We start from the raw sequence: 25,240 nt of genomic DNA on the forward strand, positions 1-25,240 counted from the left end.
GTGTGTTTACCTGAGGCTTTGACAGAGGGTGAGGGTGAGGTCCAGGCTGAGCTGTGTATTTACCTGAGGCTTTGACAGAGGGTGAGGGTGAGGTCCAGGCTGAGCTGTGTGTTTACCTGAGGCTTTGACAGAGGGTGAGGGTGAGGTCCAGGCTGAGCTGTGTGTTTACCTGAGGCTTTGACAGAGGGTGAGGGTGTGGTCCAGGCTGAGCTGTGTATTTACCTGAGGCTTTGACAGAGGGTGAGGGTGTGGTCCAGGCTGAGCTGTGTGTTTACCTGAGGCTTTGACAGAGGGTGAGGGTGTGGTCCAGGCTGAGCTGTGTATTTACCTGAGGCTTTGACAGAGGGTGAGGTCCAGGCTGAGCTGTGTGTTTACCTGAGGCTTTGACAGAGGGTGAGGGTGAGGTCCAGGCTGAGCTGTGTATTTACCTGAGGCTTTGACAGAGGGTGAGGGTGTGGTCCAGGCTGAGCTGTGTATTTACCTGAGGCTTTGACAGAGGGTGAGGGTGTGGTCCAGGCTGAGCTGTGTATTTACCTGAGGCTTTGACAGAGGGTGAGGTCCAGGCTGAGCTGTGTGTTTACCTGAGGCTTTGACAGAGGGTGAGGGTGAGGTCCAGGCTGAGCTGTGTATTTACCTGAGGCTTTGACAGAGGGTGAGGGTGAGGTCCAGGCTGAGCTGTGTATTTACCTGAGGCTTTGACAGAGGGTGAGGTCCAGGCTGAGCTGTGTATTTACCTGAGGCTTTGACAGAGGGTGAGGGTGTGGTCGAGGCTGAGCTGTGTGTTTACCTGAGGCTTTGACAGAGGGTGAGGGTGAGGTCCAGGCTGAGCTGTGTGTTTACCTGAGGCTTTGACAGAGGGTGAGGGTGTGGTCCAGGCTGAGCTGTGTATTTACCTGAGGCTTTGACAGAGGGTGAGGTCCAGGCTGAGCTGTGTATTTACCTGAGGCTTTGACAGAGGGTGAGGGTGAGGTCCAGGCTGAGCTGTGTATTTACCTGAGGCTTTGACAGAGGGTGAGGGTGTGGTCCAGGCTGAGCTGTGTATTTACCTGAGGCTTTGACAGAGGGTGAGGGTGTGGTCCAGGCTGAGCTGTGTATTTACCTGAGGCTTTGACAGAGGGTGTGGTCCAGGCTGAGCTGTGTGTTTACCTGAGGCTTTGACAGAGGGTGTGGTCCAGGCTGAGCTGTGTGTTTACCTGAGGCTTTGACAGAGGGTGAGGTCCAGGCTGAGCTGTGTGTTTACCTGAGGCTTTGACAGAGGGTGAGGGTGAGGTCCAGGCTGAGCTGTGTGTTTACCTGAGGCTTTGACAGAGGGTGAGGGTGAGGTCCAGGCTGAGCTGTGTATTTACCTGAGGCTTTGACAGAGGGTGAGGGTGAGGTCCAGGCTGAGCTGTGTGTTTACCTGAGGCTTTGACAGAGGGTGAGGGTGAGGTCCAGGCTGAGCTGTGTATTTACCTGAGGCTTTGACAGAGGGTGAGGGTGTGGTCCAGGCTGAGCTGTGTGTTTACCTGAGGCTTTGACAGAGGGTGAGGGTGTGGTCCAGGCTGAGCTGTGTATTTACCTGAGGCTTTGACAGAGGGTGAGGGTGAGGTCCAGGCTGAGCTGTGTATTTACCTGAGGCTTTGACAGAGGGTGAGGGTGTGGTCCAGGCTGAGCTGTGTGTTTACCTGAGGCTTTGACAGAGGGTGAGCTGTGTGTTTACCTGAGGCTTTGACAGAGGGTGAGGGTGTGGTCCAGGCTGAGCTGTGTGTTTACCTGAGGCTTTGAAAGAGGGTGAGCTGTGTGTTTACCTGAGGCTTTGACAGAGGGTGAGGGTGTGGTCCAGGCTGAGCTGTGTGTTTACCTGAGGCTTTGACAGAGGGTGAGGGTGTGGTCCAGGCTGAGCTGTGTGTTTACCTGAGGCTTTGACAGAGGGTGAGCTGTGTGTTTACCTGAGGCTTTGACAGAGGGTGAGGGTGTGGTCCAGGCTGAGCTGTGTGTTTACCTGAGGCTTTGACAGAGGGTGAGCTGTGTGTTTACCTGAGGCTTTGACAGAGGGTGAGGGTGTGGTCCAGGCTGAGCTGTGTGTTTACCTGAGGCTTTGACAGAGGGTGAGGGTGTGGTCCAGGCTGAGCTGTGTGTTTACCTGAGGCTTTGACAGAGGGTGAGGGTGTGGTCCAGGCTGAGCTGTGGCAGCGACCAGCAGAGATCTGTTTGATGTTGTTTCCCTGTAGGCCTGTCACCAGGGTGGGCTCCTTCACTGGGCTGGAGTGACCCAGGCCAAGCTACAAGACAGATCAACACAAAACAAAGACTGATTTCCGTGGAAAGTCACATTCTGAATGAGAGGGCAACTCTATACATCGCCACTACTCTTAGGCTCCATCTCAGTCTTTCAGTGATTCCTCACATCTTATCTAGTCACCTCCTCCTCATTGGAGGAAAAGGTCCAAGCTCAATACTCTCAGCTCCATACTCTCAGAGGCGAGGAGAGAGGATGCAAGGAATTGAGGAAAGATGAATGAAGAACTCATCTAATACTGTGGTGGAGTAGTGAAGATGTGTTCCTACCTGTCCCTCACAGTTGCAGCCCCAGGCATAGACATCTCCGGTAGAAGACAACACCAGGACGTGCTCACAGCCCACAGCTATGTCCTCTACAAACACCCCCTCCAGGGCTGGCACCACCTGGGGACGGTTGTGGTTCTTCAACAGAGAGTCTGGCAGGCCGATCAACCGCTCTGAGGGGAGAGGAAGGAAGGAAGGAAGGAAGGAAGGAAGGAAGGAAGGAAGGAAGGAAGGAAGGAAGGAAGGAAGGAAGGAAGGAAGGAAGGAAGGACAAGACAGCTTGAAATAGGTCTTAAAGTACTGTCATATTTTTTTTTATCTAGCTCAAGCACCACAAAATCAATGCACATGAGACCACTTTGACACGGATGTATTACAATAGGTGGGGGAACTGCCACATATTACTATGTAGCTGCTGTGTCTCCACAAAAAAAGCAAAGCTAGTGGTCCATTAAAAAACAACAAGTTAACCTACTACTGTAGTCGAGTCTGCTGTGTAGCTTCACATGATAAACTACATTCATTACCTTGTCCAAAGGTGTAAACATGTCCATCTTTAGCCAGGACAACAGAAAACTGTGTCCCACAGCCAACCATCTTGATTCCCTTGTTACACAGTTGCTCCACTTTCTGCAAAGTAAAGAATAATGAAAAAGATGAATAATAAGCATGTCTACTATTGTGGAAGTTAAGGTTGTTGACATGTGAAAGGAACACTGTAGCCTACCTGAGGATAAGACTTCACAGTGCAGGGACCGGTCCCCAGCTTCCCATAGTCCCCGTCACCAAAGGACCAGACACTCATCCCATCGGAGGACAGCACCAGGGTGTGGTTGATACCACAGGACACCTAGTCACAATGGGAGAAAGACATGGTCAACACATGGTGGTCTAAGACACTGCAATCTCCGTGCAAGAGGCGTCACTACAGTCCCTGGTTCGATTCCAAGCTGTATCACATCCGGCCTTGATTGGGAGTCCCATAGGGCGGCGCAAAATTGTCCCACCGTCGTCCGGGTTTGGCCGGTTTAGGTCGTCATCGTAAATAAGAATTTGTTCTTAACTGACTTGCCTAATTAAATAAAGGTAAAAAATATATATATATTATCCTACGAGGGGAAATTGCATGTCACCAGCAAGACTTCTGCAGCATGCATACACAAGCCCTGACTGAGACCCCTGCTTTAATACACCAGGCCTGACTGAGACCCCTGCTTTAATACACCAGCCCTGAGACCCCTGCTTTAATACACCAGCCCTGACTGAGACCCCCTGCTTTAATACACCAGCCCTGACTGAGACCCCCTGCTTTAATACACCAGCCCTGACTGAGACCCCCTGCTTTAATACACCAGCCCTGACTGAGACCCCCTGCTTTAATACACCAGCCCTGACTGAGACCCCTGCTTTAATATACCAGCCCTGACTGAGACCCCTGCTTTAATACACCAGCCCTGACTGAGACCCCTGCTTTAATACACCAGCCCTGACTGAGACCCCTGCTTTAATACACCAGCCCTGACTGAGACCCCTGCTTTAATACACCAGCCCTGACTGAGACCCCTGCTTTAATACACCAGCCCTGACTGAGACCCCCTGCTTTAATACACCAGCCCTGACTGAGACCCCCTGCTTTAATACACCAGCCCTGACTGAGACCCCCTGCTTTAATATACCAGCCCTGACTGAGAACCCCTGCTTTAATACACCAGACCAGACTGAGACCCCTGCTTTAATAAACCAGCCCTGACTGAGACCCCTGCTTTAATACACCAGCCCTGACTGAGACCCCTGCTTTAATACACCAGCCCTGAGACCCCCTGCTTTAATATACCAGCCCTGACTGAGACCCCTGCTTTAATACACCAGCCCTGACTGAGACCCCTGCTTTAATACACCAGACCAGACTGAGACCCCTGCTTTAATATACCAGCCCTGACTGAGACCCCTGCTTTAATACACCAGCCCTGAGACCCCCTGCTTTAATACACCAGCCCTGACTGAGACCCCTGTTTTAATACACAAGCCCTGAGACCCCCTGCTTTAATACACCAGCCCTGACTGAGACCCCTGTTTTAATACACCAGCCCTGACTGAGACCAGAGCTTTAATACACCAGCCCTGAGACCCCCTGCTTTAATACACCAGCCCTGAGACCCCTGCTTTAATACACCAGCCCTGACTGAGACCCCCTGCTTTAATATACCAGCCCTGACTGAGACCCCTGCTTTAATACACCAGCCCTGACTGAGACCTCTGCTTTAATACACCAGCCCTGACTGAGACCCCTGCTTTAATACACCAGCCCTGACTGAGACCCCCTGCTTTAATACACCAGCCCTGACTGAGACCCCCTGCTTAAATACACCAGCCCTGAGACCCCTGCTTTAATACACCAGCCCTGACTGAGACCCCTGTTTTAATACACCAGCCCTGACTGAGACCCCTGCTTTAATACACCAGCCCTGAGACCCCTGCTTTAATACACCAGCCCTGACTGAGACCCCTGCTTTAATACACCAGCCCTGAGACCCCCTGCTTTAATACACCAGCCCTGAGACCCCCTGCTTTAATACACCAGCCCTGACTGAGACCCCCTGCTTTAATACACCAGCCCTGACTGAGACCCCCTGCTTTAATACACCAGACCAGACTGAGACCCCTGCTTTAATACACCAGCCCTGACTGAGACCCCTGCTTTAATACACCAGCCCTGACTGAGACCCCCTGCTTTAATACACCAGCCCTGACTGAGACCCCCTGCTTTAATACACCAGCCCTGACTGAGACCCACTGCTTTAATACACCAGCCCTGACTGAGACCCCCTGCTTTAATACACCAGCCCTGACTGAGACCCCTGCTTTAATACACCAGCCCTGACTGAGACCCCTGCTTTAATACACCAGCCCTGACTGAGACCCCTGCTTTAATACACCAGCCCTGACTGAGACCCCCTGCTTTAATACACCAGCCCTGACTGAGACCCCCTGCTTTAATACACCAGCCCTGACTGAGACCCCCTGCTTTAATACACCAGACCAGACTGAGACCCCCTGCTTTAATACACCAGCCCTGACTGAGACCCCTGCTTTAAAACATTTTGCTCCTATAGGCAGCATTGGCCATCACAGATCACAGGACAGAAAATCACGATGGACGTTACCGCCTGTCCGACACGATGGTCGTTACCGCCTGTCCGACACGATGGTCGTTACCGCCTGTCCGACACGATGGTCGTTACCGCCTGTCCGCCACGATGGTCGTTACCGCCTGTCCGCCACGATGGTCGTTACCGCCTGTCCGACACGATGGTCGTTACCGCCTGTCCGACACGATGGACGTTACCGCCTGTCCGACACGATGGACGTTACCGCCTGTCCGACACGATGGTCGTTACCGCCTGTCCGACACGATGGTCGTTACCGCCTGTCCGTCACGATGGACGTTACCGCCTGTCCGATACGATGGACGTTACCGCCTGTCCGATACGATGGACGTTACCTGTCCGATACGATGGACGTTACCTGTCCGATACGATGGACGTTACCTGTCCCATACGATGGACGTTACCTGTCCGATACGATGGACGTTACACCTGTCCGATACGATGGACGTTACACCTGTCCGATACGATGGACGTTACACCTGTCCGATACGATGGACGTTACCGCCTGTCCGTCACGATGGACGTTACCGCCTGTCCGTCACGATGGACGTTACCGCCTGTCCGATACGATGGACGTCGCCTGTCCGATACGATGGACGTCGCCTGTCCGATACGATGGACGTCGCCTGTCCGATACGATGGACGTCGCCTGTCCGATACGATGGACGTCGCCTGTCCGATACGATGGACGTCACCTGTCCGATACGATGGACGTCACCTGTCCGATACGATGGACGTCACCTGTCCGATACGATGGACGTCACCTGTCCGATACGATGGACGTCACCTGTCCGATACGATGGACGTCGCCTGTCCGATACGATGGACGTCGCCTGTCCGATACGATGGACGTCGCCTGTCCGATACGATGGACGTCGCCTGTCCGATACGATGGACGTCGCCTGTCCGATACGATGGACGTCGCCTGTCCGATACGATGGACGTCGCCTGTCCGATACGATGGACGTCGCCTGTCCGATACGATGGACGTCGCCTGTCCGATACGATGGACGTCGCCTGTCCGATACGATGGACGTCGCCTGTCCGATACGATGGACGTCACCTGTCCGATACGATGGACGTCACCTGTCCGATACGATGGACGTCACCTGTCCGATACGATGGACGTCACCTGTCCGATACGATGGACGTCACCTGTCCGATACGATGACGTCACCTGTCCGATACGATGGACGTCACCTGTCCGATACGATGGACGTCACCTGTCCGATACGATGGACGTCACCTGTCCGATACGATGGACGTCACCTGTCCGATACGATGGACGTCACCTGTCCGATACGATGGACGTCACCTGTCCGATACGATGGACGTCACCTGTCCGATACGATGGACGTTACCTGTCCGATACGATGGACGTCACCTGTCCGATACGATGGACGTTACCTGTCCGATACGATGGACGTTACCTGTCCGATACGATGGACGTTACCTGTCCGATACGATGGACGTTACCTGTCCGATACGATGGACGTTACCTGTCCGATACGATGGGCGTTACCTGTCCGATACGATGGGCGTTACCTGTCCGATACGATGGACGTTACCTGTCTGATACGATGGACGTTACCTGTCTTGTTAAGTTGATGTTTTAAGTATCCCTATATTTCTGTTATTAAGGTGCTTTCGCTCTGTTGTTAGTGGGCCTGCGCAGCAGTCTGGTTGTTGATGGACCTGGCCTGAGTGCAATGGCAACCATGTAGTGTGCTAATACGGTTTAGTACGTCTGATATGACGGATCTTACCTGGCCAATGTGATATCCCTCCAGTGCCGTGACTCTCTCTGGCAGCATCTTGTTGGACGTTGATCTTTGACCCAGACGACCAGAGTCTCCACTACCGAAGGTGAACAGCTTCCCGTCTGCTGTAATCACGGCTGAGTGTTTGAACCCACACGCCAACTGTTGTGTGAAGGAATGATGAATGACAGAGACAGAGAAACTATTCAGGGTAAATGAAACCAAGACAATGTTTCCATGCTGGCCTACCACTTAGAATTAAGCATTATACATCTAATGTAATTACAACGAAGGGTATGCAATCTACAGTAAGAGGTATTCAAATAATGTCATTTAACTTCCCAGTAATGTTAGGTGTGACCTGCAGAGCCTCATCTCCAGTCCTACCTACACCACCTCCTCTCCCAGCAGAACCTCATCTCCAGTCCTACCTATACCACCTCCTCTCCCTGCAGAGCCTCATCTCCAGTCCTACCTGCACCACCTCCTCTCCCTGCAGAGCCTCATCTCCAGTCCTACCTGCACCACCTCCTCTCCCTGCAGAACCTTATCTCCAGTCCTACCTGCACCACCTCCTCTCCCTGCAGAGCCTCATCTCCAGTCCTACCTGCACCACCTCCTCTCCCTGCAGAGCCTCATCTCCAGTCCTACCTACACCACCTCCTCTCCCTGCAGAGCCTCATCTCCAGTCCTACCTGCACCATCTCCTCTCCCTGCAGAGCCTCATCTCCAGTCCTACCTGCACCACCTCCTCTCCCAGCAGAACCTCATCTCCAGTCCTACCTACACCACCTCCTCTCCCTGCAGAGCCTCATCTCCAGTCCTACCTGCACCACCTCCTCTCCCTGCAGAGCCTCATCTCCAGTCCTACCTGCACCACCTCCTCTCCCTGCAGAACCTTATCTCCAGTCCTACCTGCACCACCTCCTCTCCCTGCAGAGCCTCATCTCCAGTCCTACCTGCACCACCTCCTCTCCCTGCAGAGCCTCATCTCCAGTCCTACCTGCACCACCTCCTCTCCCTGCAGAGCCTCATCTCCAGTCATACCTGCACCACCTCCTCTCCCTGCAGAGCCTCATCTCCAGTCCTATCTACACCACCTCCTCTCCCTGCAGAGCCTCATCTCCAGTCCTACCTGCACCACCTCCTCTCCCTGCAGAGCCTCATCTCCAGTCCTACATACACCACCTCCTCTCCCTGCAGAGCCTCATCTCCAGTCCTACCTGCACCACCTCCTCTCCCTGCAGAGCCTCATCTCCAGTCCTATCTACACCACCTCCTCTCCCTGCAGAGCCTCATCTCCAGTCCTACCTGCACCACCTCCTCTCCCTGCAGAGCCTCATCTCCAGTCCTACCTGCACCACCTCCTCTCCCTGCAGAGCCTCCACCTGTTTGGGTCGTCTCTGTCTCTCACTGTTCCCATGTCCCAGCTTCCCATAGTCCCCGTCACCCCAGCTGAACACCTCCCCCGTCTCCGTCAGGGCCAGGGAGTGGCCGTCAGAACCGCAAGAGGTCACCAGCTGGGTCACCACGTAGCCTGGGGGGGGATCAACAAGGGGGACAGAGGGGTCAAAGGTGTCCAAGGTTAAAGATCAACCTGAGATAAAGATGTTACCTTGTAAGGCTGAGATGACTGTGGGGGTATATAGGTCATCAGAGTTGCCCTGGCCCAGTCTCCCATAGCTACCCTCTCCTACAGCCAGCACCGTACCGTTAGCCTGTACCAGGAATGTACAGTTCTGCCCACACACAACCTGCAAAGAGTAGAGCATCACAGGTCAACAACAGAGACTCTTTGGCCTCAAAATGTAAGAAGTCTAAGTACTATCTGCAGCTGCCTAATCAGAAATGCTCACTACGTGTGCTGTAATGAACGTGACCCTGGTGTATTAGTAGGTTATGAACTCTACCTGATGTGTCTGGGACAGAGACGGGGCGATAGTAGGCACCATCAGGTTGGTCCCTGCGTCTGCCAGCTGTCCGTGACGCCCGTTGCCCCACAGAAATACCTGACTCTTCCCTCCCTGCTGCCAGTCCTGTCAAATACGGTAAGAGGAGGTGGGAAAGCCTGTTAAAGTAGCTAAAAGTAGTCTGATCGCTTTGTCTCGTCTTTCTAACAATGACCAAAACAGTTGGCAAGACAGCATGATTTACACCTTCAAAATGAATAATAACAGACAGGATATCTTTATGGGAACAGTGGGCATCGCTAGTGATACAGCTATCTGAACATGAAGTGATGGAGCTGTGTCATGAGGCTGGCCCAGGGAGTGGGCTGCTGAGGGTATGTCAAGTGATACAGTAATGACATTAAGAGAATAGGATATATGGTTTTACAGACAGAAATCTTACCTCAGGAGATATGGCCTGCATCAGAAATGGCACCCTATTCCCAATATAGTGGACTTCTTTTGACCTGAGCCCTATGTAGGCCCTGGTCAATAGTAGTGCACTATATAGGGAATAGGGTGCCATTTGTGATGCAGATATGGTATTAGAGACAGAAATCTTACCTCGGGTCTGGTGGTGGCCCAGGACATGAGTTGTTCGTCCATCATGAAGCTCCACTTACTATTGTCCTGAGAAAGAGGAGAGAAGAAAAGAAGAGAAGTGAAGCAAAGAGAAGAAGAAGTGAAGAAGAGAAGCGAAGAAGAAGTGAAGAAGAGAAGTCAAGAAGAGAAGCGATGAGAAGAAGTGAATTGAAGCGAAGTGAAGAGAGTGCATCAACAAACTGTGTGAGCTGCCATACATCACAGTAAATGGAAAGATGAACAAATAAAACTAATAATACATAGAAATAGGGAATAGGGTGTCATATTTCAGACACCATCCTAGTCTGAGGAAGCTACAAGAAGCTTCTACTTTCTGCTCACCAGGGGCTTGCTGAGTTCTGTGGCTCCTGCCTGCTGGAACTCTGGGACAGTGAAGGATTCTGGGAATGCTGTTCCCCTGGCGATGGCCTCTGCGCTCTTCACAGTGGTGGAGAAGGTTTGGAGCCAGCTCCACTCCATGGGGCAGGAGTGTGTGTGGTCGAGGCTGAGGCTGGCAGGGTGGTGGTGGGGGGGTCGGTAGGGCCGACACAGGTACTGTTCCAGGGAAAGACCGACGGTCAGAGAGGCCAGACTCTGGAGGAAGGCACTGTGGACCAACTGGTCGCCCGCTGTCACGTGACTCTAGAGAGAGAGCGCGAGAGAGAGAGAGAGACGCAGACACCCCACACACAGACAGACACGCCACACACAGACAGACACCCCACACACAGAGACAGACAGACACCCCACACACAGAGACAGACAGACACCCCACACACACAGACAGACAGACACCCCACACACACAGACAGACAGACACCCCACACACACAGACAGACAGACACCCCACACAGACAGACAGACACCCCACACAGACAGACAGACACCCCACACACAGAGACAGACAGACACCCCACACACACAGACAGACAGACACCCCACACACAGAGACAGACAGACACCCCACACACACAGACAGACAGACACCCCACACACAGAGACAGACAGACACCCCACACACACAGACAGACAGACACCCCACACACAGAGACAGACAGACACCCCACACACACAGACAGACACCCCACACACACACAGACAGACAGACACCCCACACACACAGACAGACACCCCACAAATGCAGACAGACAGATACCCCACACACACACACAGACAGACAGACACCCCACACACACAGACACCCCACACACACAGAGACAGACACCCCACATGCACAGACAGACAGACACCCCACACACACACACACACAGACAGACCCCACTCACACAGACAGAGACCCCCCACACACAGACATAGAGCCCACACACACAGAAAGAGACCCCACACACAGAGACAGACACCCCACACACAGACAGACACCCCACACACAGACAGACACCCCACACACAGACAGACACCCCACACACAGACACACTAATTAATCCTCAAGATCCAATGAGGTGGAAAACTACTGTATTAGCCGATGTTCCTTTGGGCTCAATAACCTTGCAGAGAGACGGGACATTTGTCTGTAAATTGGCCTTCCGTGACAGTTTGTTGAGTTCAGCAGCACTAGCGAAGGCTGGATTATATCCACCAAGCGTTCCCTGTAGTAAAACTTGCAGAAAATTGCAGAAAGGCGCTTGCATAAAGTTACAACCTCAGGAATGCACCGAAATCACAAGTCACAAGCTGTTAGGCGAGCCTCTACAGAGTATGTGTAGAAATGTAAATCCAAGCAACCTCCTGAAGCAGTGTGAGAAGTCTCTCCAGGAAGACGGTCATGCTGGGGCCAAACTAACTAACTAACTAAGTAGATAACTAACTAACTAACTATACTGCTGTACTGGTCCTGTGTGGCTCAGTTGGTAGAGCATGGCGCTTGCAACGCCAGGGTTGTGGGTTCAATTCCCACGGGGGGACCAGGGTTCAATTCCCACGGGGGGACCAGGATGAATATGTATGAACTTTCCAATTTGTAAGTCGCTCTGGATAAGAGCGTCTGCTAAATGACTTAAATGTAAATGTACCAACCCTCTCGTAGCTGTACTGTTCCTGAAGCAGTGTGGGAAGTCTCTCCAGGAAGACGGCCATGCAGGGTGCACGGTTCAGACCCAGAATGCCCTGTGTTCTGAGGACGGTGCGGCAGGATGCCAACACATGGTTCTGGGAGATCCAGTCTGACGTACAGCGGATCAGCAGAGCATCCTGTTGGAGGGGAGGTCAGACATCAGACCCGGTTCATTAGGTCTCTTTCTCAGTCTAAAAAGCTGTCCTCTCATCTCCTCCCCTCTCTTTCAACTGCACTGATCTGAAAGAAGTGACCAAGTGAAAGACAGCCTAATGATGATCTCCCACCATACTGTTTACACCTGTCAAGTCTGTTCCAAGCAGTGGAGATGAAGGGGGAGACGAGAACAGACGAGGACAGATCGTTAAGAGATAGAGCCTGAGGCCTAGTGCAATGAAAGGCATACTGAACTAACCTTTGACCTCACGGAGCAGGCAGCCACCCCTACATTTGGTATCCAGGTGGTACTGACCACTGAGCCTAGGCCTGTCACCACTGTCTGTAGGATGGAACCATCCTGTAGGAGGGGGGAACCGGCATAAGATTAGAACACACGGCACTGATAATAGACAGAGGACAGTTGTATTGATAAGGAGTTTGGCTAACTCTATTAGCTTATCTTTAAGATCATCTTTACTATGATAAAACCGGATATGCAACACAGTGCATTATTAGTAGTGTAGTCCGTCATGCTACAGCTCTCACCTGTAGAGACCAGATGTTGAGTAGTCCTCCTATACCTCCAGACACCAGGGCCAGACCACTGGGGCAGAACGACAGGGTCTTCACCGCTGTGATGTGACCACTCAGTCTGAACACACACTTGGCACTGCCACGCTAGGGAGGCCAAACGCCACATAAATCAGGACACAGTGAATAAAAGAGTAACTGGAATTGAATTGACAACTACAGTTGTCATTAGTTATTAGAAGAATCCAAAAAGGATAAGAAGAAGAAAAATAATAGAATAATAGAAAATGATGAATTTCTGTTCCTCCACAAAGACAACTGAACAATATTCTACTTCCCATTTAGGTGTCAGAGGAAACGGGGGAAGAAAGGAGACATAACCGAAGCCGCTTATCTCAGTCATAACTGATCGCTACAGAAACACACTGTACTGTACTGACCGTGATGCAACCGTTGTTCTCCTGACTGGATGAGCTGCCCAGGAACTTAGGAGCTGACACATTAGTGCCCCCCTGTGGCAGAGTCCACACATTCAGAAGACCATTCTGGCTCCCTCTATAAAGACAGAGGAAATATAGGGAATAACTAAATCTAATGTCTACAGGGACTACAGTTGACCCACATACAGAAATGTTGATCAATGTGCATTGTCACCGTCAAATATAGCTAATAATGTACTAATTACTCAGTGTACACAGCTCACACTCTCTCCTTATTCCCTGGTACTCACACTCTCTCCCTTTATTCCCTGGTACTCACACTCTCTCCCCTTATTCCCTGGTACTCACACTCTCTCCCCTTATTCCCTGGTACTCACACTCTCTCCCCTTATTCCCTGGTACTCACACTCTCTCCCCTTATTCCCTGGTACTCACACTCTCCCCTTATTCCCTGGTACTCACACTCTCCCCGTATTCCCTGGTACTCACACTCTCCCCGTATTCCCTGGTACTCACACTCTCCCCTTATTCCCTAGCACTCACACTCTCCCCGTATTCCCTGGTACTCACACTCTCCCCTTATTCCCTGGTACTCACACTCTCCCCTTATTCCCTGGCACTCACACTCTCCCCTTATTCCCTGGTACTCACACTCTCCCCTTATTCCCTGGTACTCACACTCTCCCCTTATTCCCTTGCACTCACACTCTCCCCGTATTCCCTGGTACTCACACTCTCCCCTTATTCCCTGGTACTCACACACTCTCCCCTTATTCCCTAGCACTCACACTCTCCCCTTATTCCCTGGTACTCGCACACTCTCCCATATTCCCTGGTACTCACACTCTCCCTCATTCCCTGGTGCTCACACTCTCCCCTTATTCCCTGGTACTCACACACTCTCCCCTTATTCCCTAGCACTCACACTCTCCCCTTATTCCCTGGTACTCGCACACTCTCCCATATTCCCTGGTACTCACACTCTCCCTCATTCCCTGGTGCTCACACTCTCCCTTATTCCCTGGTACTCACACTCTCTCCCCTTATTACCTAGTACTCACACACTCTCCCCTTATTCCCTGGTACTCACACTCTCCCCTTATTCCCTGGTACTCACACACTCTCCCCTTATTCCCTGGTACTCGCACACTCTCCCATATTCCCTGGTACTCACACTCTCCCTCATTCCCTGGTGCTCACACTCTCCCTTATTCCCTGGTACTCACACTCTCTCCCCTTATTACCTAGTACTCACACACTCTCCCCTTATTCCCTGGTGCTCACACTCTCCCCTTATTCCCTGGTACTCACACTCTCCCCTTATTCCCTGGTACTCACACTCTCCCCTTATTCCCTGGTACTCACACTCTCCCCTTATTCCCTGGTACTCACACACTCTCCCCTTATTCCCTGGTACTCACACACTCTCCCCTTATTCCCTGGTACTCACACACTCTCCCCTTATTCCCTGGTACTCACACACTCTCCCCTTATTCCCTGGTACTCACACTCTCCCCTTATTCCCTGGTACTCACACTCACCCCTTATTCCCTGGCACTCACACTCTCCCCTTATTCCCTAGCACTCACACTCTCCCCGTATTCCCTGGTACTCACACTCTCCACTTATTCCCTGGTACTCACACTCTCCACTTATTCCCTGGTACTCACACACTCTCCCCTTATTCCTTAGCACTCACACTCTCCCCTTATTCCCTGGTACTCGCACACTCTCCCATATTCCCTGGTACTCACACTCTCCCTCATTCCCTGGTACTCACACTCTCTCCCCTTATTACATAGTACTCACACACACTCTCCCCTTATTACCTAGTACTCACACACTCTCCCCTTATTCCCTAGCACTCACACTCTCCCCTTATTCCCTGGTACTCGCACACTCTCCCATATTCCCTGGTACTCACACTCTCCCTCATTCCCTGGTACTCACACTCTCTCCTCTTATTACATAGTACTCACACACACTCTCCCCTTACTACCTAGTACTCACACACTCTCCCCTTATTCCCTGGTACTCACACTCTCCCCTTATTCCCTAGCACTCACACTCTCCCCGTATTCCCTGGTACTCACACTCTCCCCGTATTCCCTGGTACTCACACTCTCCCCTTATTCCCTGGTACTCACACACTCTCCCCTTATTCCCTAGCACTCACACTCTCCCCTTATTCCCTGGTACTCGCACACTCTCCCATATTCCCTGGTACTCACACTCTCCCTCATTCCCTGGTGCTCACACTCTCCCTCATTCCCTGGTACTCACACTCTCTCCCCTTATTACCTAGTACTCACACACTCTCCCCTTATTCCCTGGTACTCACACTCTCCCCTTATTCCCTGGTACTCACACTCTCCCTTATTCCCTGGTACTCACACTCTCCCTTATTCCCTGGTACTCACACACTCTCCAATATTCCCTGGTAATCACACTCCCCTTATTCCCTGGTACTCACACACTCCCCTTATTCCCTGGTACTCACACTCTCCCCTTATTCCCTGGTACTCACACTCTCCCCTTATTCCCTGGTACTCACACTCCCCTTATTCCCTGATACTCACACTCTCCCCTTATTCCCTGGTACTCACACTCTCCCCTTATTCCCTGGTACTCACACTCTCCCTTTATTCCCTGGTACTCACACTCTCCCCTTATTCCCTGGTACTCACACTCTCCCCTTATTCCCTGGTACTCACACTCTCCCCTTATTCCCTGGTACTCACACTCTCCCCTTATTCCCTGGTACTCACACACTCTCCCCTTATTCCCTGGTACTCACACACTCTCCCCTTATTCCCTGGTACTCACACACTCTCCCCGTATTCCCTGGTACTCACACACTCTCCCCTTATTCCCTGGTACTCACACTCTCCCCTTATTCCCTGGTACTCACACTCACCCCTTATTCCCTGGCACTCACACTCTCCCCTTATTCCCTAGCACTCACACTCTCCCCGTATTCCCTGGTACTCACACTCTGCCCTTATTCCCTGGTACTCACACACTCTCCCCTTATTCCCCAGCACTCACACTCTCCCCTTATTCCCTGGTACTCGCACACTCTCCCATATTCCCTGGTACTCACACTCTCCCTCATTCCCTGGTGCTCACACTCTCCCTTATTCCCTGGTACTCACACTCTCTCCCCTTATTACCTAGTACTCACACACTCTCCCCTTATTCCCTGGTACTCACACTCTCCCCTTATTCCCTGGTACTCACACACTCTCCCCTTATTACATAGTACTCACACACACTCTCCCCTTATTACCTAGTACTCACACACTCTCCCCTTATTCCCTAGCACTCACACTCTCCCCTTATTCCCTGGTACTCGCACACTCTCCCATATTCCCTGGTACTCACACTCTCCCTCATTCCCTGGTACTCACACTCTCTCCCCTTATTACATAGTACTCACACACACTCTCCCCTTATTACCTAGTACTCACACACTCTCCCCTTATTCCCTGGTACTCACACTCTCCCCTTATTCCCTGGTACTCACACTCACCCCTTATTCCCTGGCACTCACACTCTCCCCTTATTCCCTGGCACTCACACTCTCCCCTTATTCCCTAGCACTCACACTCTCCCCGTATTCCCTGGTACTCACACTCTCCCCTTATTCTCTGGTACTCACACACTCTCCCCTTATTCCCTAGCACTCACACTCTCCCCTTATTCCCTGGTACTCGCACACTCTCCCATATTCCCTGGTACTCACACTCTCCCTCATTCCTTGGTGCTCACACTATCCCTTATTCCCTGGTACTCACACTCTCTCCCCTTATTACCTAGTACTCACACACTCTCCCCTTATTCCCTGGTACTCACACTCTCCCCTTATTCCCTGGTACTCACACACTCTCCCCTTATTCCCTGGTACTCACACACTCTCCCCGTATTCCCTGGTACTCACACTCTCCCTTATTCCCTGGTACTCACACACTCTCCAATATTCCCTGGTAATCACACTCCCCTTATTCCCTGGTACTCACACTCTCCCCGTATTCCCTGGTACTCACACTCCCCTTATTCCCTGGTACTCACACTCTCCCCTTATTCCCTGGTACTCACACTCCCCTTATTCCCTGGTACTCACACTCCCCTTATTCCCTGATACTCACACTCTCCCCTTATTCCCTGGTACTCACACTCTCCCCTTATTCCCTGGTACTCACACTCTCCCCTTATTCCCTGGTACTCACACTCTCCCCTTATTCCCTGGTACTCACACTCTCCCCTTATTCCCTGGTACTCACACTCTCCCCTTATTCCCTGGTACTCACACTCTCCCCTTATTCCCTGGTACTCACACTCTCCCCTTATTCCCTGGTACTCACACACTCTCCCCTTATTCCCTGGTACTCACACACTCTCCCCTTATTCCCTGGTACTCATACACTCTCCCTTATTCCCTGGTACTCACACTCTCCCCGTATTCCCTGGTACTCACACACTCTCCCCGTATTCCCTGGTACTCACACTCTCCCTTATTCCCTGGTACTCACACTCTCCCTTATTCCCTGGTACTCACACACTCTCCAATATTCCCTGGTAATCACACTCCCCTTATTCCCTGGTACTCACACTCTCCCCGTATTCCCTGGTACTCACACTCTCCCCGTATTCCCTGGTACTCACACTCCCCTTATTCCCTGGTACTCACACTCCCCTTATTCCCTGGTACTCACACACTCTCCCCTTATTCCCTGGTACTCACACACTCTCCCCGTATTCCCTGGTACTCACTCTCCCTTATTCCCTGGTACTCACACACTCTCCCCGTATTCCCTGGTACTCACACACTCTCCCCGTATTCCCTGGTACTCACACACTCTCCCCGTATTCCCTGGTACTCACACTCTCCCTTATTCCCTGGTACTCAAACACTCTCCGATATTCCCTGGTACTCACACTCTCCCCTTATTCCCTGGTACTCACACTCTCCCCTTATTCTCTGGTACTCACACTCTCCCCTTATTCCCTGGTACTCACACTCTCCCCTTATTCCCTGGTACTCACACTCTCCCCTTATTCCCTGGTACTCACACACTCTCCCCTTATTCCCTAGCACTCACACTCTCCCCTTATTCCCTGGTACTCGCACACTCTCCCATATTCCCTGGTACTCACACTCTCCCTCATTCCCTGGTACTCACACTCTCTCCCCTTATTACATAGTACTCACACACTCTCCCCTTATTCCCTGGTACTCACACTCTCCCCTTATTCCCTAGCACTCACACTCTCCCCGTATTCCCTGGTACTCACACTCTCCCCGTATTCCCTGGTACTCACACTCTCCCCTTATTCCCTGTTACTCACACACTCTCCCCTTATTCCCTAGCACTCACACTCTCCCCTTATTCCCTGGTACTCGCACACTCTCCCATATTCCCTGGTACTCACACTCTCCCTCATTCCCTGGTGCTCACACTCTCCCTTATTCCCTGGTACTCACACTCTCTCCCCTTATTACCTAGTACTCACACACTCTCCCCTTATTCCCTGGTACTCACACTCCCCTTATTCCCTGGTACTCACACTCTCCCCTTATTCCCTGGTACTCACACACTCTCCAATATTCCCTGGTAATCACACTCCCCTTATTCCCTGGTACTCACACTCTCCCCGTATTCCCTGGTACTCACACTCCCCTTATTCCCTGGTACTCACACTCTCCCCTTATTCCCTGGTACTCACACTCCCCTTATTCCCTGGTACTCACACTCCCCTTATTCCCTGATACTCACACTCTCCCCTTATTCCCTGGTACTCACACTCTCCCCTTATTCCCTGGTACTCACACTCTCCCCTTATTCCCTGGTACTCACACTCTCCCCTTATTCCCTGGTACTCACACTCTCCCCTTATTCCCTGGTACTCACACTCTCCCCTTATTCCCTGGTACTCACACTCTCCCCTTATTCCCTGGTACTCACACACTCTCCCCTTATTCCCTGGTACTCACACACTCTCCCCTTATTCCCTGGTACTCACACACTCTCCCCGTATTCCCTGGTACTCACACACTCTCCCCTTATTCCCTGGTACTCACACTCTCCCCTTATTCCCTGGTACTCACACTCACCCCTTATTCCCTGGCACTCACACTCTCCCCTTATTCCCTGGCACTCACACTCTCCCCGTATTCCCTGGTACTCACACTCTCCCCTTATTCCCTGGTACTCACACACTCTCCCCTTATTCCCTAGCACTCACACTCTCCCCTTATTCCCTGGTACTCGCACACTCTCCCATATTCCCTGGTACTCACACTCTCCCTCATTCCCTGGTGCTCACACTCTCCCTTATTCCCTGGTACTCACACTCTCTCCCCTTATTACCTAGTACTCACACACTCTCCCCTTATTCCCTGGTACTCACACTCTCCCCTTATTCCCTGGTACTCACACACTCTCCCCTTATTCCCTGGTACTCACACACTCTCCCCGTATTCCCTGGTACTCACACTCTCCCTTATTCCCTGGTACTCACACACTCTCCAATATTCCCTGGTAATCACACTCCCCTTATTCCCTGGTACTCACACTCTCCCCGTATTCCCTGGTACTCACACTCCCCTTATTCCCTGGTACTCACACTCTCCCCTTATTCCCTGGTACTCACACTCTCCCCTTATTCCCTGGTACTCACACTCTCCCCTTATTCCCTGGTACTCACACTCTCCCCTTATTCCCTGGTACTCACACTCTCCCCTTATTCCCTGGTACTCACACTCTCCCCTTATTCCCTGGTACTCACACTCTCCCCTTATTCCCTGGTACTCACACTCTCCCCTTATTCCCTGGTACTCACACTCTCCCCTTATTCCCTGGTACTCACACTCTCCCCTTATTCCCTGGTACTCACACTCTCCCCTTATTCCCTGGTACTCACACTCTCCCCTTATTCCCTGGTACTCACACTCTCCCCTTATTCCCTGGTACTCACACTCTCCCCTTATTCCCTGGTACTCACACTCTCCCCTTATTCCCTGGTACTCACACTCTCCCCTTATTCCCTGGTACTCACACACTCTCCCCTTATTCCCTGGTACTCACACACTCTCCCCTTATTCCCTGGTACTCACACACTCTCCCCTTATTCCCTGGTACTCACACACTCTCCCTTATTCCCTGGTACTCACACACTCTCCCCGTATTCCCTGGTACTCACACACTCTCCCCGTATTCCCTGGTACTCACACTCTCCCTTATTCCCTGGTACTCACACTCTCCCTTATTCCCTGGTACTCACACACTCTCCAATATTCCCTGGTAATCACACTCCCCTTATTCCCTGGTACTCACACTCTCCCCGTATTCCCTGGTACTCACACTCTCCCCGTATTCCCTGGTACTCACACTCCCCTTATTCCCTGGTACTCACACTCCCCTTATTCCCTGGTACTCACACACTCTCCCCTTATTCCCTGGTACTCACACACTCTCCCCGTATTCCCTGGTACTCACTCTCCCTTATTCCCTGGTACTCACACACTCTCCCCGTATTCCCTGGTACTCACACACTCTCCCCGTATTCCCTGGTACTCACACACTCTCCCCGTATTCCCTGGTACTCACACTCTCCCTTATTCCCTGGTACTCACACACTCTCCAATATTCCCTGGTAATCACACTCCCCTTATTCCCTGGTACTCACACTCTCCCCGTATTCCCTGGTACTCACACTCCCCTTATTCCCTGGTACTCACACTCCCCTTATTCCCTGGTACTCACACTCCCCTTATTCCCTGGTACTCACACTCCCCTTATTCCCTGGTACTCACACACCCCTTATTCCCTGGTACTCACACTCTCCCCTTATTCCCTGGTACTCACACTCTCCCCTTATTCCCTGGTACTCACACTCTCCCCTTATTCCCTGGTACTCACACTCTCCCCTTATTCCCTGGTACTCACACTCTCCCCTTATTCCCTGGTACTCACACTCTCCCCTTATTCCCTGGTACTCACACTCTCCCCTTATTCCCTGGTACTCACACTCTCCCCTTATTCCCTGGTACTCACACTCTCCCCTTATTCCCTGGTACTCACACTCTCCCCTTATTCCCTGGTACTCACACTCTCCCCTTATTCCCTGGTACTCACACTCTCCCCTTATTCCCTGGTACTCACACTCTCCCCTTATTCCCTGGTACTCACACTCTCCCCTTATTCCCTGGTACTCACACTCTCCCCTTATTCCCTGGTACTCACACTCTCCCCTTATTCCCTGGTACTCACACTTTCCCCTTATTCCCTGGTACTCACACAGCCATCATAAGGCGTGGTTCGGGACCTCTGCCTGGCAGCGGGCACCACTCGGCCGTGTTGACGGTGCCTGTGTGGAACAGGGAGTGGAGGGTGATCCAGGTGCCTCCCGCCCGCCCCCAGATCTTCACCACCTCAGAACGGCCCGTGGAGAGGAGGAGGTGACCCGTGGGGTCCCAGCGCAGGATGCTGACACTCTCCTGGAGAGAGAGAGAGAGAGAGAGAGAGAGAGAGAGAGAGAGAGAGAGAGAGAGAGAGAGAGAGAGAGAGAGAGAGAGAGAGAGAGAGAGAGAGAGAGAGAGAGAGAGAGAGAGGAGAGAGAGAGAGAGAGAGAGAGAGAGAGAGAGAGAGACAGACACAGACAGAGCGACAGAGAGAGAGAGAGATGGAGGGAGAGAGATGGATGGAGAGAGACGTGAGGAGGGCTGGCTACATCAGGTAAATGGATAATTCTGACTGAATATGACAAATATTTTGCTTGCAATCTTGGATTTCCTGGATGTGTTGTTTTCAGCTTAGTTTTCTGAATTGAAATAATTTACTGTATTTTCAAGTAATCATTGATGGCACATTGCGTCACACTGTTTTGAACTTTTGTTTTAGGACTGATGATCAGCTGAGCATTCTACTCAATGTATCCTCATTGGGCGCTGGTGAAGATTTGGTCTAGAGTGCCTTCCTGTGGCTTTAAAACAAGATGGCATTTCTGAAACCAAATAAACTCAACAAAAAAATAAACGTCCCTTTTTCAGGATCCTGTCTTTCAAAGATAATTCATAAAAATCCAAATAACTTGACAGATCTTCATTGTAAAGGGTTTAAACACTGTTTCCCATGCTTGTTCAATGAACCATAAGCAATTAATGAACAGAGACCTGTGGAACGGTCGTTAAGACACTAACAGCTTACAGACGGCAGGCAAGTAATATCCAAGTTATGAAAACTAGGACACTAAAGAGGCCTTTCTACTGACTCTGAAAAATGTCCAAGGTCCCTGCTCATCTGAGTGAACGTGCCTTAGGCATGCGGTCAAGGAGGCATGAGGACTGCAGATGTGGCCAGGGCAATAAATTGCAATGTCCGTACTGTGAGACGCTTAAGACAGTGCTACAGGGAGACAGGACAGACAGCTGATCGTCCTCGCAGTGGCAGACCACGTGTAACAACACCTGCACAGGATCGGTACATCTGAACATCACACTTGCGGGACAGGTACAGGATGGCAACAACAACTGCCCGAGTTACACCAGGAACGCACAATCCCTCCATCAGTGCTCAGACTGTCTGCAATAGGTTGAGAGAGGCTGGACTGAGGGCTTGTAGGCCTGTTGTAAGGCAGGTCCTCACCAGACATCACTGGCAACAACGTCGCCTACGGGCACAAACCCACCATCGCTGGACCAAACAAATGTGCTCTTCACTAATGAGTTGCGGTTTTGTCTCACCAGGGGTGATGGTCGGATTCGCGTTTATCGTCGAAGGAATGGGCATTACACCGAGGCCTGTACTCTGGAGCGGGATCGATTTGGAGGTGGAGGGTCCGTCATGGTCTGGGGCGGTGTGTCACAGTATCATCGGACTGAGCTTTTTGTCATTGCAGGCAATCTCAACACTGTGCGTTACAGGGAAGACATCCTCCTCCTTCATGTGGTACCCTTCCTGCAGGCTCATCCTAACATGACCCTCCAGCATGACAATGCCACCAGCCATACTGCTCGTTCTGTGCGTGATTTCCTGCAAGACAGGAATGTCAGTGTTCTGCCATGGCCAGCGAAGAGCCTGGATCTCAATCCCATTGAGCACGTCTGGGACCTGTTGGATCGGAGGGTGAGGGCTAGGGACATTCCCCCCAGAAATGTCCGGGAACTTGCAGGTGCCTTGGTGGAAGAGTGGGGTAACATCTCACAGCAAGAACTGGCAAATCTGGTGCAATCCATGAGGAGGAGATGCACTGCAGTACTTAATGCAGCTGGTGGCCACACCAGATACTGACTGTTACTTTTGATTTTGACCCCCACTTTGTTCAGAGACACATTATTCCATTTCTGTTAGTCACATGTCTGTGGAACTTGTTCAGTTTATGTCTCAATTGTTGAATCTTATGTCCATACAAATATTTACACATGTTAAGTTTGCTGAAAATAAATGCAGTTGACAGTGAGAGGACATTTAGTCGTGAGAGTGAGTCTAATTAGTAGGAAACCCTTTTGTCGTCATTTTGATGTTGCCAGATTGACTTTAGTATAACCCTAGCTAGCTAGATTGAGATTGAGAGGAGACCGCCAGATTTTAGCTTGCTAATGTTAGCATTGCTAGCTATTTTTGACGAACTTTGCTAGCTAATGACATCGCCAACTGTCTAAAGTAAATTTGACAACATGATGATGATGGCAAAGTTGCTTCCTACTAAATTTGCGCCTAATTTAGCAATCGCGTCATATTCCGAAGCCCATATAGTGTAAATTAAACGAAAGAGTCATTAGTCCCCGTTCTACTTTAGGACATCACAATGGCTGCAGAGTCAGTAGAACGTTGCTTACAATGGTAACGACGCGACAGAGTTAGTTAAAAGAGTGGCCTGTAAAATGACTACACAACAATATGGATGTAAAAGTCTGTGTTGACTTACAGGGAAGGCAGACAGTAGTAGGGGCTGTTCAGTCTCGTAGGATCCAGCGGTAGCCAGTAGGATTTTCCCATCAGGGTAACCCACAGCAAAGGGCTTGTCTACACTGTGCCACGCCACACACTGAGGAGCTGGGAGGGGAGTGAGAGGAGCAAGATATCACACATCAACCAGTCCACGACCACTGAGAACACTACTCATTGTCATAAACAAAGCCATTTCTGACTTAATGGCAACTTGGCTTGGCCCCATGTTGTGGCTGCTGGCAGCTATATTTGAGCCCTTGTTTCCTCTATATAATAATAATAAAAAAATAGCCACTTAATAGATCAGCAGTCAGTCAGTATAAATGTAACTCACATTCTTTCCTGTGGCAGCGGGTGAGCTCGGTGCTCTCAATGGTGAAGTCTTCAGTGACCTGCAGCCAGCAGAGGGATCCGTCCAGACGGCCCACCAACAGGCTCTCTGGCTGGGCATCCTTCCCGGCGATGCCCCCCTGGGAGGGGAAGGGGCTGGAGGTCTGCACCCAGGAGAGGGCTGTCACCCAGGACGGCTGGGCCTCCACGTGGCCCTGGGCTCCTGAATGAACCACAACACAGAGATTATAAATGAATGATAAAGTTTGGGATTAATTTTAATTTAAAAAGACCATTGATCAGAATCTCAGATAAGATACATATTTAATGCTTTCAACATATGAAATGAAGATCATCGGAAAAAACTTTTTTTTGGCCAAGCTTTCGGTCACGGTTGACCTTCATCAGAGCATCCGAACATTTGAAAACACAGCTGAACTACACACATTGTTAAAAGGTTTGAGGACCCGTTACTACTGTACATACCGTTGACAGTCCAGATGTTGATGATCTTGTTTTGGAAAGCAGCGAGAAGGGTACCTCCAGAGCTCCAGTAGACAGGAGACACCAGGTGAGCTCCACCTGCTGCCTCAGAGCTCCGTCTGTCATCACTGGGGGAATAGGACAGGATTGGCATTAGCTCTCTACTCCCAACAGCAACACATCTTTCATGTCCCTGTTCCAATACTTTAGAAATGCATCCTTCTTTTCACCCTTGGTTGCATTGGTGGAAGTAATAAGGTGGTAACCTTGCC

The 25,240-nt window shown here is 51.2% G+C and overlaps 1 protein-coding gene across 6 annotated transcripts in view; it reads right to left on the minus strand.

The window, feature by feature from the left end:
• Positions 1 to 25,240, minus strand: part of LOC129812607 (probable E3 ubiquitin-protein ligase HERC1) — a 116,510-nt gene that overhangs the window by 21,975 nt on the left and 69,295 nt on the right. For all 6 annotated transcript variants that reach the window (XM_055864339.1, XM_055864331.1, XM_055864321.1 and 3 more), the window contains 18 exons: positions 24,972 to 25,096; positions 24,490 to 24,708; positions 24,133 to 24,260; positions 21,504 to 21,703; positions 13,204 to 13,318; positions 12,779 to 12,910; positions 12,489 to 12,590; positions 12,037 to 12,210; positions 10,345 to 10,644; positions 9,985 to 10,050; positions 9,382 to 9,507; positions 9,087 to 9,225; positions 8,827 to 9,008; positions 7,478 to 7,633; positions 3,272 to 3,394; positions 3,072 to 3,174; positions 2,548 to 2,717; positions 2,123 to 2,261 (listed from right to left, as the gene is read on the minus strand). In XM_055864339.1, the coding sequence (XP_055720314.1) occupies positions 2,123 to 2,261; positions 2,548 to 2,717; positions 3,072 to 3,174; positions 3,272 to 3,394; positions 7,478 to 7,633; positions 8,827 to 9,008; positions 9,087 to 9,225; positions 9,382 to 9,507; positions 9,985 to 10,050; positions 10,345 to 10,644; positions 12,037 to 12,210; positions 12,489 to 12,590; positions 12,779 to 12,910; positions 13,204 to 13,318; positions 21,504 to 21,703; positions 24,133 to 24,260; positions 24,490 to 24,708; positions 24,972 to 25,096 (2,699 nt within the window). The remainder of the gene's footprint in view (positions 1 to 2,122; positions 2,262 to 2,547; positions 2,718 to 3,071; positions 3,175 to 3,271; positions 3,395 to 7,477; positions 7,634 to 8,826; positions 9,009 to 9,086; positions 9,226 to 9,381; positions 9,508 to 9,984; positions 10,051 to 10,344; positions 10,645 to 12,036; positions 12,211 to 12,488; positions 12,591 to 12,778; positions 12,911 to 13,203; positions 13,319 to 21,503; positions 21,704 to 24,132; positions 24,261 to 24,489; positions 24,709 to 24,971; positions 25,097 to 25,240) is intronic.

Source organism: Salvelinus fontinalis, chromosome 2, assembly GCF_029448725.1.
Source record: "Salvelinus fontinalis isolate EN_2023a chromosome 2, ASM2944872v1, whole genome shotgun sequence".
In the NCBI taxonomy this organism is placed as follows: Eukaryota; Metazoa; Chordata; class Actinopteri; order Salmoniformes; family Salmonidae; genus Salvelinus; species Salvelinus fontinalis.